Source organism: Crocuta crocuta, unplaced genomic scaffold (assembly GCF_008692635.1).
Source record: "Crocuta crocuta isolate KB4526 unplaced genomic scaffold, BGI_CrCroc_1.0 scaffold70, whole genome shotgun sequence".
Classification (NCBI taxonomy): domain Eukaryota; kingdom Metazoa; phylum Chordata; class Mammalia; order Carnivora; family Hyaenidae; genus Crocuta; species Crocuta crocuta.
In genome coordinates, this window is record NW_027528417.1 from 12,905,160 (window position 1) to 12,918,900 (window position 13,741).

A 13,741-nucleotide genomic window follows, 5' to 3' on the forward strand; every position below is an offset into this window, starting at 1 on the left:
AATGCTTAGCCTATTGTTAGAAGCTGGACCTCAGGGCTGAGAGACGTCTCCCTCCTCTCATCTTCTGCACTGGTGATGCTGTATTGTGTCCTTCAAAGAATCACTTGGGAACAGAGTGTCCTCAGTTACAAGGGGGGCAAATGTGCAGAAAGAAGTCTATTGTCAGGGTGATCCTTAAATGGCAATGAAAAAAAGAATGTGCTGGACATTTCAGAGGCTTCTGCCAACAAATGCCACTATCTTGAGGCAAAGAGGGATTTTCGGGCAGCGGTGTTATAATAATTTGCCAATTATGCCTGCTTCAGAACCATTGCCAAAACAATCCAACGACTTTTCATTCCACTACTGTTGACAGGGCAGCTAAGGATTTCAACATTTCCTTTTAAAGTCTGAATAGAAGTTCCCTGCCTTGGGGACTGTAACAATATTTGCCATCAATGGGGAGGGGGGATTGGGAAGGGGAAAGAGGGAGAGAGAGAGAAATACTAATGGAAGTAAACAAAGACAAAGACGAAATAAAATGAGGGTTATTCAAGGTGTGGGTTTTGAATGCTTGCATCAAATTGGTGGCTGTGAATGAATCAGAGGACAAATCTTTGAAAACTGAGGAAGCAAGTTTTTAGAAGAGAAGACTTTAAAAACACTCTGCACAACCCCTCCTCCACAAAAAAAAAAAAAAAAAAAAAANGACGGGCTTAAAAAGCTGATTATTATAATATTTATGATGTTGATCATTCAAAACTTGTCTTCGAAATGAATAAAAAAAGAAAACTGAAAAACTGAAAGAGAAAAGAAACTGGGAGAGATGAGAACAGATGAGATAATCTCTTGAGTTGTGTTCCAACACTGAAAACAAATTTCAATAGAAGGAAAGGGAAAAGAAAATGCTATTGGAAAAGAAAATGAAATAAATGCTTGAACAAAAAACTGAAAAATGAAGTAAGCCATTAAAAGTTCTTGAGCAGGAACTAACAGAAACCATGCTTTAGAAATCTAGTAACCGGGGCGCCTGGGTGGCTTAGTCGGTTAAGCGCCCGACTTTCGCTTAGGTCACGATCTCGCGGTTCGTGGGTTCGAGCCCAGCGTCGGGCTCTGTGCTGACTGCCAGAACAGAGCCTGGAGCCTGNGAAATAAATAAAAAAATATTAAAAAAAAAAAAAAAAAGAAAAAAGAAAGAAATCTAGTAACCAAATGCAAGATAGATGACAGTAGTGTCAGCCTTGGATCAAAGATTCCAAGTAAAAGGCAATGACAATCATACAGGTGAACAGAATTAAAGACTTGATTGGATAATATATACCTGCGGAAATGGAAAGGAGAAGTTCATGAACAAGTTTTAAAGAAGAATAAACTTTAAGTTTGGGGCACTGGGGTACAATGCTAAGCCACACATAGAGTTGGTACTGCCATGGTCTGACAGTTTGTGTCCTCCAACGTTCATATGCCGAAATCCTGAAGCTGGATGTGATGGTATTAAAAGGCAGGGCCTCTGACCACCTCTGGGAGATGATTAGGTGATGAAAAGCAGGGCCCTCATGAATAAGACTAATGTTCTTATAAAAGAAGCACAAGAGAACCCACTTGCCCCTTTACTGTGTGAGGGTATAACAAGAAGTCTGCAACCCGGGAAGAGCGCCCTCACCTGACCAGATCGGGGCCCTGAATTCTGCATTCAAGCCTCCCGAACTGTGAGGGATGAATTTCTGTTGTTTATAAGCCACCCAGTCTGTGGTAGTTGGTAACAGCAGCCCAAGCAGGCTAAGAAAGATACCGTATGCAATTATTTGGCAAGGAATTTAGATATATCAAAACTGATGGACTTCAGGAATGATGACTGGGACCATAAAAATGCTACAGAGAAACCCAGGATTTTGAAGATGATGAATGTGAGTGGCCATTGAATCATATATATGATCAGCAGACAGAAATATAAAACTTAATCTTGAAGAAGTAACAGGGATGGAAATGTGGATTTAGAAGCCATCCTCATAAAAAAGACCAGCTAAAATAATACAGTCAGCCCCAAAGAAGGAGAAGATCAGAATCAAACGACTTAAGATCAAGATCCATAAAACTCCCACATTTAGAGGACAGAGGACCAAGAACCCAGAGGGTCTGCCCTCAGTTTATGATCAGGTTTTCATTGATAATATTATTTTATGAGCTTAAGAGAATTTATTTTCTGGTTAGGAAATCTGATTGATCTTATATGAGGTCTGAAGTGTGTCAGTCTAATCAAGCTTATAGATTACCTAAGATACTAAGGATTCAATATCATGCAATAGTATTTAAAAGGAACTAATTGTTTCAGTCCAAAAATATGGTGGTCTGAAACAGAATCTTCAATGAAGGTAGACTGACGGATGACAGACGTAAGAACGCCAGAAAGAGTCTCAAAAACCAATACTCCCACGGGCAAGGGAATAGCCGAGTTTGTTGCGGTTTCCAATGAATGACATCAGCCCCGTGTAGGTTTCAATCAAAATGGGTTCGGTTAGCACCATCAGTCCCTTTCCTCTTCCAGATCCAGTGGAATTCTTGTGGGCATTCTGGATAGCTGGAACAAGTTTAGACGTGAACCCAGACAACTGAAGAGGAAAAGAAGGCACAGAGTTAGTAAATGCAGAGTAGGTCCAGACATACTTCCTCCCTAGCCAGTCCTCACAAAAGCTGACCACTCTCCTGGGGCTGCAGCTCTTCTTACTTGCTCACATAGATGTCATTTCTCAGAATTGTCAACACTGCTTCTGTTAGTCTTTTAATAAATTAATCAGTCAATAAACTATGTACATAATGAAATTATCTGCCTCATCTTCTTGGTTTTCCATCCTTCATAATTTGTACAGCATGTAGAAGTCAGTTTAATAAATATTTGCTGATAGTCTGTTATGAATCAGATGCCTGTTAGATGCTGCTGGTGACTGAAAGACAAGTGAGATAAAGTCTCTGCATCTAAAGGAGTGATATTCTAATAATCTAAGAAATGAACTTGTACATGATTATACAAAGTTTGTGAAAATAAACAGCAGGAATAAGATGGTAAAAGGAATGCAAAAGAGGGAGAAATCATATGTAGTTAGAGGATCAGAAATGACTTCAAAAGGAAACTCATGAGCTGATCCTTAAAGCGGGGGTGGGGGGTGGGGGGGGTCCTAGAGTTTCAACAGGTGAAAGAGAATTAGGGAAGGCTTGGTTGGCACCTGTTGTTTTTTTCAACCCAGCATCCTTTTGATCATTTGAGATTTTTCTTCCAATACAAGTACTTCATGATTTCTTTAGAGAACCACCCTCTTCCAGGTTAGCCTAAATAGTTGCAGAAGAGCCTATTTAGCAGATGGCTCAGGCCTAAGCAATCAGAGTCCATTTTTTCTGGTCACAGAGATTGGTGCCGGTATGGGCACATGACCAATGTTGTTGCAAAATTGACAGAATATAAGCATGGAGGTTTTCAAGGTCATTTTACCACGCAGAGTGAGAACCTGACTGAGAATGAAGCTAACAAAGGTGGAAGAGAGAGAGGAATTCTTGACAAAGTCATTCAAATTACTAGGTCAGCCTATCCCAAACTTTTGAGCAAAAAATTTCCTTCTTTTGGTCAAGCCAAGATGAATTGGGCTAAGCGGAGGGCAATTCAGGGAGCATTCTAAACAGAGATACAAACAAGGAAATGAATTAGGAAAGCTCATATGCTTGTATTTCCAACAAATTCTTCTATATCCATGATCTCTTTCTAACATAAATGTATTAGGTAGCTCGAAGAAGTTTTCGCCATTTCCACATTAGAAAGACAAGGCTCACAGAAGGTAAAGGACTTACCCACAGTCACTCCACATTCTGCAGTGTGGTAAAAAAAAGAACATTATGAATAAAATCTTATTCACAGTGAGATCCAAATCTGTTTCCTAGGCAACTGTCTCACTAATCTAAATTAAGACTCTTATTAGAGTATATTCCAATACCAATTCAAATTATTAAACATACTCTGTAAAGTGTCTATCATTCTTCCTGTGTATCCAAGAGGAGACCAATATTTATTTGCTCTAAGGGACTAACATAAGAGTGATCTTTCAATGAAGAAAGAGAAGCCTGTAGTCTTTCCCCATAATACAATTTTCCATAGAGATTTTATCCTGGATTCTTACTTTTATATCAAATTGCCCTTCGGCTAACTGCTTTTTAAATTCCAGTTTCAGTTTCCTTATTAGTAAGAAAAAAAATTTTTAATTTAGAATGTATCTAATATTGGTAGTTGACAACCCTACCAAAGGAGAAAAAAAGAAAAAAAGAAACCATGCAAATGAAACTCCTGTAATTTTCTACCTGTGTGGCATTGTAAATTCACTTCCCTGTTTTGAGCCTTAGTTTGTTCTTTTGAAAAGCACTGAAATCTGTGATGTTATCAGAAGTAACAAAAATTAGTGGCTATGATAGAAAAGAATATAGTTTGCTGGAGTACCTCGGTATCTCTAGGTTTTCAAAATAAACAGATGTATTTCTCTCTCCACTTTCCTTTAAAGTTATATTTACCTAATTGAATAATATCAAAACATCAATTTAAAAAAATAAACTCTGAGGACACCTGGATGGCTCAGTCAGTTAAGCATCTCACTCTTGATTTTGGGTCAGGTCATGACCTTGCAGTTTGTGATATCGAGCCCCACAGCAGGCTCCACACTGACAACACAGAGCCTGATTGGGACTCTCTCTCCCTCGCTCTCTCTCCGCCCCTCCCCAACTAACACTCACTGTCTCAAGAAAAATAAATAAATAAACTTAAAAAATAAATAAACTCACTTCACTGGGGCTAAATAATGTAACTAACACAGAAGTAGGATTTTGCTTGAGCTTCAGTGTATAGCAGCAAAGACAGACAGAAGATATTTCTTATTACTCGTTTGAAGTCCCAGCATCCCCTTGCAGATCTTAAAGAGAATCTAAACATTGCTGCTGCTGAGTGACAGAAACTATAGTCATACAGGCTGGGGACTCTGGAAGGAAGGACATCCTTCCTTTCACCTAATTCCACCAGTGCTTTAGCTGATTGAATAAGCAGAAAGAGGTGGTTTTTCTTCAATTTCAAATAGAGGAAGTCAAAAAGGACAGAACAAGTTAATAACAGAGGTATTGAATCATTATGTTTTAATGTTTATTCATTTTTGAGAGAGAGAGACACACGCACAGAGTGTGAACAGGAAGAGGGTCAGAGAGAGACCACCCCCTCTGTGTGGGGAGACACAGAATCCTAAGCAGGCTCCAGGCTCTGAGCTGTCAGCACAGAGCCCGATGTGGGGCTTGAACTTGGACCTGAGCCAGAGTCAGATGCCTAACCGACTGCGCCACCCAGGTACCCTGAATCATTATGTTTTAAAATCATGAAATTTCAAGGTTAGAAGTGACTTTAAGCTTACCAATTCCAGCCACTCATCTGTTCTTTTGCCTTGACACATCCTCACCAAGAAGCCACATCCCTATATCCCTGGACATGGACATATCCAACGATGTGAAACTTGCTGTTCTCTAACCATGTCTATGCCGTCACTGTGTATAGGGGGAAAATGCTTGGCATAGATGCATAGGGCCAGGTACGTTTCCTTGTCCTATCAGTTACTAATGGTTAGAACTTGGAAAAACCATGCAATCCCACTGAGCCTTAGTTTATACATCTGAAAATGGGAAAATAATAATGATGATGATAGTGATAGCAAAAACCAATCTCCTGAGATTGTTGTATGAATTTAAGTGAATTATTCAAAAATATTTTACAAAGCATATTATTTATAAGTACAAATATTATCATTATTTATAGGCAGAAAAGACTTTAACTTATTTTTCTTTCAAGTTTAGTTTTATTTATTCTGAGAGATCTAGAGCAAGCAGGGGAGTGGCAGAGAGAGAGAGGGAGACAGAATCCCAAGCAGGCTTTGCGCTGACAGCTCAGTGCAGGGTTTGAATCCATGAACCACAAGATCATGACGTGAGCGAAAATCGAGAGTCATACTTAACCGACTGAGCCGCCCATGTGCCCCAAGACTTTAACTTTCTTAGGTCTATTCCTTTCAATTCCATACTTGGAATGCCAATTTCTTTAATATGAATCACAGACTCCAGAAAACAATTGTTTAACTCTGATATGAGCTTTTTAAAAGTAAAAGTTCCCTGGATGCCTAAGGATACGTTAAATTCTATTCAGACACCATGATTTCAAAAAATATGGGTTGAACATCAAAGTATCCCCCTCCCAAGATATTTACCAATTGTAAAGGGAAAAATATTAACTTTGCAGAGAAATCCAGCATATATCTTAAATCCATCTTAAACAAGTGATGAATGTTAACACTGCTAGTAGTAAGACACATAGGCATCATAGGCCTATAATATGATGCAGTGACAATGTAAATCATTTCTGTAATATCTGCTCCAAAAAAGCAGACCTCAATTTAATCATGAGAAAACATCAGGCAAACCCAAAGGGAGAGACATTCTACAAAATAACTGACCAGTATTCATGAGAAGTGTCAAGATCGTGAAAACAGAAGAAAGACTGAGAAACTGTCACAGTTTGGAGGAGAATAAAGAGACAGAACAACTCAGTGTCATATGTAATCCTGAACTAGATCCTGGGACAGACAGAGTCATTAGGAAAAACAAAATTAAACAAAACAAAAAAACAGTGAAATTTGAATAAGGCCTGTGGTGTATTTAATATTATTGTACCCATGTTTAATTTCCAAGTTTTGATAACTCTACTATAGTTACGTAAATTGTTAGAAGAATTTGAATGCCAGGTACATGGAAATCTTACTCTTTTTGCAATTTTCCTGTAAGCCTAAAATTATTTCAAAATAAAAAGCCTTTAAACTCTAGATTGAAAGAAAATCCTAAATATTAGTTCCCCAAGATTATTGAAGTTTTCGGTTAATCAAGGAGAAAAGTTCAAAAGAAAAATTGGTGCAAGATGACACTTTTACTTTGCTTCTCTTATCTCTATATTTTTAATATGAACCTATATCAAAGTTATATATATATAACTTTGATATATATATATCAAAGTACTTTCTATTTTTTCCTGAAAAACTGTCATTAAATGAACTCTTGCCCATATAATTAAATTAATCAAAAGGTTGATTTTGTCCATTTCAAATGTATCCACTGTTGAGTTTTCTTCTGAGGAAAACAGAGGGAAAGCTATATAGTTAGAATATAGTGATCAAAAGAAAGAGATCGAGATGAAATCTTTGGCCCAGAGTATCTTGTGGGCCATATTAAGGACTTTGGGTTGAAGTGATTTTAAAGGTAAGTGCAATGATGTATGTTTTTTTATTTTGTTTTTTATTTTGTTTTAAATAATCCTGGAGGTTATACGGAGAATTTACTGTTAGGGTCAAGAATAGAAGCAGGAAGGTAAGAGGAGTTTAAAGGTCACTTCAATAGTCTGGGCCAAAGCTGACGGTGGCTTGGACCAGGAGAGAAGTGGAGAACATGATACCTGGTTGAATTAGGAATATTATTTGGAGGTAGAGCCACAGAACTTGCTGGCATGAGTAAATATAGGGATGAAGAGAACAGAGGACTCAAAGATAACACCTAGATTTTTGGTGGGAGAAACTAGATAGAAAGTGGTATCATTACTGGGTTGGGAAAGCCTGGGCCAGAAGGACTGGAAGTGGTGAAAGGAAGAGAGCATGGGGTCTGTTCTAGACATGCGGTTTGAGGTGTCTAACCAGTAAGCCTCTTAGTAATTTCTAATGGTCAGCTCAATACATGAGCCTAGAACATAAGAAAATACACACAAGATAAGACCACGTGTGTAGTTAACAATTCCGAAATAATAATTATAGATCCTGTAGTTAAAAACAATATTCATGGGGTGCCTGAGTGGCTCAGTCGGTTAAGCGTCCGACTTCAGCTCAGGTCATGATCTCACAGTTTGTGGGTTCGAGCCCCGTGTCAGGCTCTGTGCTGCTGACAGCTAGCTCAGAGCTGGAGCCTGTTTTGGATTCTGTATCTCCCTCTGTCTCTGACCCTCCCCTGTTCATGCCATCTCTCTCTCTCAGAAATAAATATTTAAAAAATTAAAAATTTTTTAAAAATTTTTAAAAAAGAACAATATTCATAAAGTATAAACAAAATAGGATATAGGGCAGGAGTTAGAAAGCTTTCCTGGACAAGATGCTAAGCATTGAGGTCAATGCATACGGGATCTAACAGGTAAACTGAAGGTCCAAGTGTTTCAGAGATTTGTCCAATGACTATTAACTATAAGCAACTGAGCAAAGTCTTGGACCCCAGTGTCCTGACTTAAGTGTTAAAGCCCTCCTTTCTATAACATACTGCTATGATGAACAGTAGAATTCTAATATTTAGAAAAGGATTTATGTTCCTTATTTTTAAGAAGGGCTAGGAAAAAAATTATACTTAATAATTTTCAAACCACGTTCTTTAGAACACTAGATTTCTTCATAGGTTGGATGACCATAGAATGTATCATCCAGACAAGGATTCTCTTGAAAAGAAAGGCAGTGCTGTTATTAACGACGTCGGGAGAACAGATATTCCTGCGGGTTTGGGGAGAAGATATGGAGGCCCAGCAGGTAACATGCTCCAGTCCCAGAAATCGCATCAATTAGATCTGCTCTATTTTTAACCATTTTATATATTTGGGTTTCAAGTAAGATTTTATTTTTAAAAGTCTTTTGCTACTAAAGACTTTGGTTTTTAAATCACCATACTAAGCTTGCCTAGCAGCCTCTAGCTCTGACTTGACCTAAGATGAGTAGGGCCTACTCAATCCACAAAGACCTATATTGTCTATTCTCCTGTTCATCCTTCCAAACCAAGCTCAATCCTCTCTCTCACACAGTGCCTTCCTATACACTCCAGGGAAAAATTAATTTTGTATTCCATCGCATTTCACTTTTATCTTGATTTAAATATTTCATCTAGTTTTCTAAGAATTATACTCACCAGAGTGGCTGTGTGTCTATATAAGTAAACCAAAGTTTCTCTACCTTGGGACTATTGTTATTTTGTGCCATATAATTTTTTTGCTATAGTGGGCAATGTCCTCTGTATTTTAGGATGTTAAGCGGCATCACTAGCCTCTACCCACCAGATACCAATGGTACCCCCACCCTGTGAGAACCAGAAATGCCTTGAGACATTGCCAAATGCTACCATAGGGGCAAGAGGCAGGGGTAAATCATTCGCTCTTGAAAAGCACTGAACTAGGGGCGCCTGGGTGGCTTAGTCGGTTAAGCGTCTGACTTTTGCTTAGGTCATGATCTCGCGGTTCGTGGGTTCGAGCCCCGCGTCGGGCTCTGTGCTGACTGCCAGCTCAGAGCCTGAAGCCTGTTTCAGAGTCTGTGACTCCCTCTCTCTCTGACCCTCCCTGCTCATGCTGTCTCTCTCTCTCTCCTAGAAATAAATAAAACATTAAGAAAGAAAAGAAAAGAAAAGCACTGAACTAAAGGAAGTATGCATGATATAACGTAGGTATTGAGATCATACAGATCAGGTCTTAAGTTGCAGATATGCCACTCAGTAGCTGTCTCACAGTGGGCAAGTTATCCAACCTCTCTGGATTCTATAGTTCCTTTTCCACACAAAAAAAGAATATTAATAGCATCAAGTACAGAGGGTGGCTGTACAGATTAAACCAACTTTAATAAATGGAGGGTTTGTATATAAGTTCATGTGCGCAGGTACATATATTTGTGTATTTTAGGAAGAGTTGGGGAAGTGGATTGAGATGAGGCTGGAATTTGGAGTCAGATTGTAAGAGCATTAAGGAAGCCTATTACCAATAATCAAAAATACTGTCAATAAATCACTGACAATATCATCATCCAACTATGACTTCTTAAAGACCCAGACGTAATTCGCCTCAGCATTCATTCCCATTGCCAACACCCTCTCGATTGCCGGGCTACCTTTTCATAGATCAAGAAATGCTTTTAGATCAGATTACTGAGTGCTTCTCCAGTCCTCATCAGAAGCTTCCTTTCGTGCCCCAGAATCTAAGTGCTGGAAAGAAAACGTTGACGCTACTTCATACCCAATGGACTTGGCATCTCATTAGAGTCAGATGCACTTTATTTCTAGTCATTTCGGTGCGCCCCCTAAAAGGAGGGACAATGAAGACAAAGTGACAAGCAGTGCACTAAAGGAAAGCCAGACGAAAGGCAAGTCCCCAAGCTGGCTCTTGAGCATTTCAAGCACCTGAACTCAGTCTGTGTGACAGAAACGCGGTGTCATCTGATATGAATGCCACCAGCCACATACTTTCCTCTAAAAGCTTTTATACACCCACCCCTGGCTCCTTCTATTATTCCAGTCTCAAAAACAGAGGGTCAAGTTTTAACAACTCTGATTACATAGGCGCAGTGTGCTGGTTAGGGTAAAGTATAGTGGTGTTGGCGGGGGAGGGGGGTCTGTGAGAGGGAGGTGGGAGAGTGCTGAATGTTCTGGACTTCACAGCAATTATTTACCAGCTGAGTGACTGCACTCCTGGTTTGCTTCAGGTGCTGTCTGCCAGCAGTTCACTGCCCAGAGTCTCAGTTTTCCTTATTACAACCATAACGTGCTTCCTGTTTACACTGGGTCAAGAGACCAGGTTTCATGCCTACAGGCGTGCATTCCTCAGCGGAGCAGGTTTTCCAAGCCTTCAGGCTATAGATTTCTGTGTCCCTCTATAGGAAATGAAGCGTGCTGGGAGAAAGAGTAAATCCATCCAATACCCAGTACTGGAAACCACTTGAAAAGTCGCACAGCTGGATAGAATGTTTATACCATCCTGGCACATTTTACCTGGAATTATCTTTATGGAGACACCTTGATTGTGGTATGTTCAGGAATGTAGAGGTAAAAAAGGATGAGGCAGAAACTTTCTTCCTCCAAGGAAAGTTCCTATCCATCCTAATTTGTACCTTCCTCCTAGCCCATTCCCCCAACTCTCCCCTGTCAACACACGTGCGTACACACATATGCTTTAAATTCTAGCTAAGATGAACTACTCTGTATTCAACAACATTTCATCTACTTTCAAAATTTGCAGGTTCCAAGCATCTTTCTCTTCTTTAAAATGTATTTTCCCACCTCCTTTGATGGTTAAATCGCCTGTACTTTGAGTTTCACTTCAGATATCATCGTACCTGTTTGGTTTGGACTTTCTTGTTCCGTTTTCTGGGCTCCCATAGACCCTTGTGAATCCCTCTCTACGGACAGTGTTAGCATGGTAAATTATAATTTGTTAATTATTTTTTCCCCTTCCCCCTTTACTCTGTAAGTGTCTGGAGGGCAAAATCTGCTTTATTCTTCTCAGTACCCCGGCTTTCTGGCACATTGCTCAGCATGTAGCTAGGTGGGTATTTAATGAGTATTTGTCAAGTTCATGTGAAGGGAAACTAAGAGGCTAAGGATGTGAGTTGCATTTGATGGCTAACACATTGATTCACTTTCATAATTGCTTAGATAAAAAGAGTAAATAAGCCAGAAAAGAGTAAAAAGCGTTGGTCTGTAGATCCTTTTGATTTGGTTATAAAGCATTCATGACCCATTCACTATTATTCACCAGCTCTGGGCTCAGTCATTAGTCCCTCCCAGCAAGAGTCCACACATGCAAAGAACCCAGCAAGGCAATGGTTAAAACAGGGGAGAGGAGGCCACAAATTATAAATAAAAAGTGGGGGAAACAACTGAGGATAATCGAATTTTGTCGGAAGTATAATATATCACATCAATGAACACACACACACACACACACACACACACACACACTCAAAGAGTTTCTTCAGGTTTATGGCCATTTCCCTGCTTATTAACAAATTATTTGGGTGTGGAAATAGAGCTGGTTTATTGCAATACCTTAGTCAATTCACTTAATCACTCTAAGTACCCTCATTTTCAAAATAAAGATAGCTATCTTGATCTCACAGGGTTTTTGTTAGTTGAATTACATGAAAACATGCAACTGCAATCAATAAATATAGTCTGATTACATAATATTACACGAGAGTATTTTTATGTCTTATAACAAGAAAGTCCATGCCAAAAAATGATTATTTCCTATTTTCATAACTGTTTTATATGAGTAATGCAAAGTATATGCATACACAGATTGGAACAGGTTGGGGAGGCTGAGAGATAAGGAAGAATGTCTGGAAAGAGGCCATTTGACCATCATATTTGCCAGCATATCGAGTTAGTGAGATGAATAAAAGGGAAAAATAATGTAATGTATTTTGATACTGTGTTGCATAAATTTGACAGTAATTTTTAGATTTGTTTAGGAGACTTGGAGATAATATGAATTTGATTTTGAGCGCAATTAATGTGTTCATTAATGCTCTTTTCTATGGTACGTGCCTGACCAACCAACCAACCCCATGACTCAGCTTTGACCCAAAGGTGTCTGATCTGAAACCTCTATCACCAACTCAGCTTTCTCTCCTGAGCTTCAGACCTAAATTTCTAACTGCCTGACAACTAACTCAATCCCATGCTCCAAACCAACATGTCCGAAATTGAACCTCCAAACCTCTTCTTTTACTTTTTCCCAAACACATTAATGGAATCATCATCTTCCCAAGCCAGAAACCACACTCTCTTCAACAACTTTTTCTCCTCCTCCTACTCTATTCTGTAAATTACCTGCTTCCATCATTTCTATATCTTGAGTATCTCAAAATTTCTTTATCTTCCCTCCATTCCTACTGTCCTTAAGCCCTGATACCTATTATTTGAGCCTTTATGATCATGAAGGAGAGTATATAAGATTAAACTCCAGTTAAATTAAATCACTCTGTGTCTAAGAACACGCCTTGCACTTCATGTGCGTTTTCATTTGATCCAAACTTCTGATCTAGTCAATTCAGTGCTCATTTAAAAATCTTTGCATTTTTTGGGGCGCCTGAGTGGCTCAGTCGGTTAAGCGTCTGACTTCGGCTCAGGTCCTGATCTCACGGTTCATGGGTTCCAGCCCTGAGTCAGGCTCTGTGCTGACAGCTAGCTCAGAGCCTGGAGCCTGTTTCAAATTCTGTGTCTTCCTCTCTCTCTGACCCTCCTCTGCTCACGTGCTCTCACTCTCTCTCTCTCTCTCTTTCTCTCTCTCAGAAATAAAAAAAGGTAAAAAAAATTAAAATAAAAAAATTAAAATCTTTGCATTTTTATCTATTTTCTCTATTAAACAATGCCTTCCACAAAGACATGAATTTTGTCTCATTAATGTTTTTATCATGAACAATAAACTTCTACTTTGTAGGTATCAGAAAATATTTGTTGAATAAAGAGATGACAGATGCTTTATAAGAAAAGACTCTGAGTAAGAATAAATTTGGAGTTTTTAAAATAAGTTATGGCATCAGATTGTAAATAACTTGAAAATTTTGACTATGTGTAACCTGCCTCTACAGGATTTATTTTCCTGTGCCACAATAGATTTGCTAAATTGAGTTAAACTGCTTCAGGTATTTGATTTAGTTATGCAGTTTCCCCGTATTTTCCTACTGTTTCCCCCACTTATACAGCAAATGGAAAAACTAGTTTTAGATCATCCTTTTAAAATCTTATGTTATGCCAAAATACCCATATAGAAGGACTTCTAAACCCACAGAATTCCCTTTCTTCTTATTTATTCTTTTACAGTAATATAACTGAGTATTAATCAAAACCAATCTTGGAAAGTATCCTAAACACAAATAATATTGTGACATAAAACCCAACAACAAAAGAGAAATTAAGACTC

General features: G+C 38.8%; 1 protein-coding gene across 1 annotated transcript in view; it reads right to left on the reverse strand.

Moving 5' to 3' along the window:
- Positions 1 to 2,200: 2,200 nt before the first annotated feature.
- The window catches only part of TPRG1 (tumor protein p63 regulated 1), a 144,442-nt gene continuing 132,901 nt past the window's right edge, over positions 2,201 to 13,741 (reverse strand). Inside the window, exon 6 of the mRNA XM_077754545.1 lies at positions 2,201 to 2,588. Coding sequence (XP_077610671.1) covers positions 2,394 to 2,588 — 195 coding nt within the window. The 3' untranslated portion in view covers positions 2,201 to 2,393. The remainder of the gene's footprint in view (positions 2,589 to 13,741) is intronic.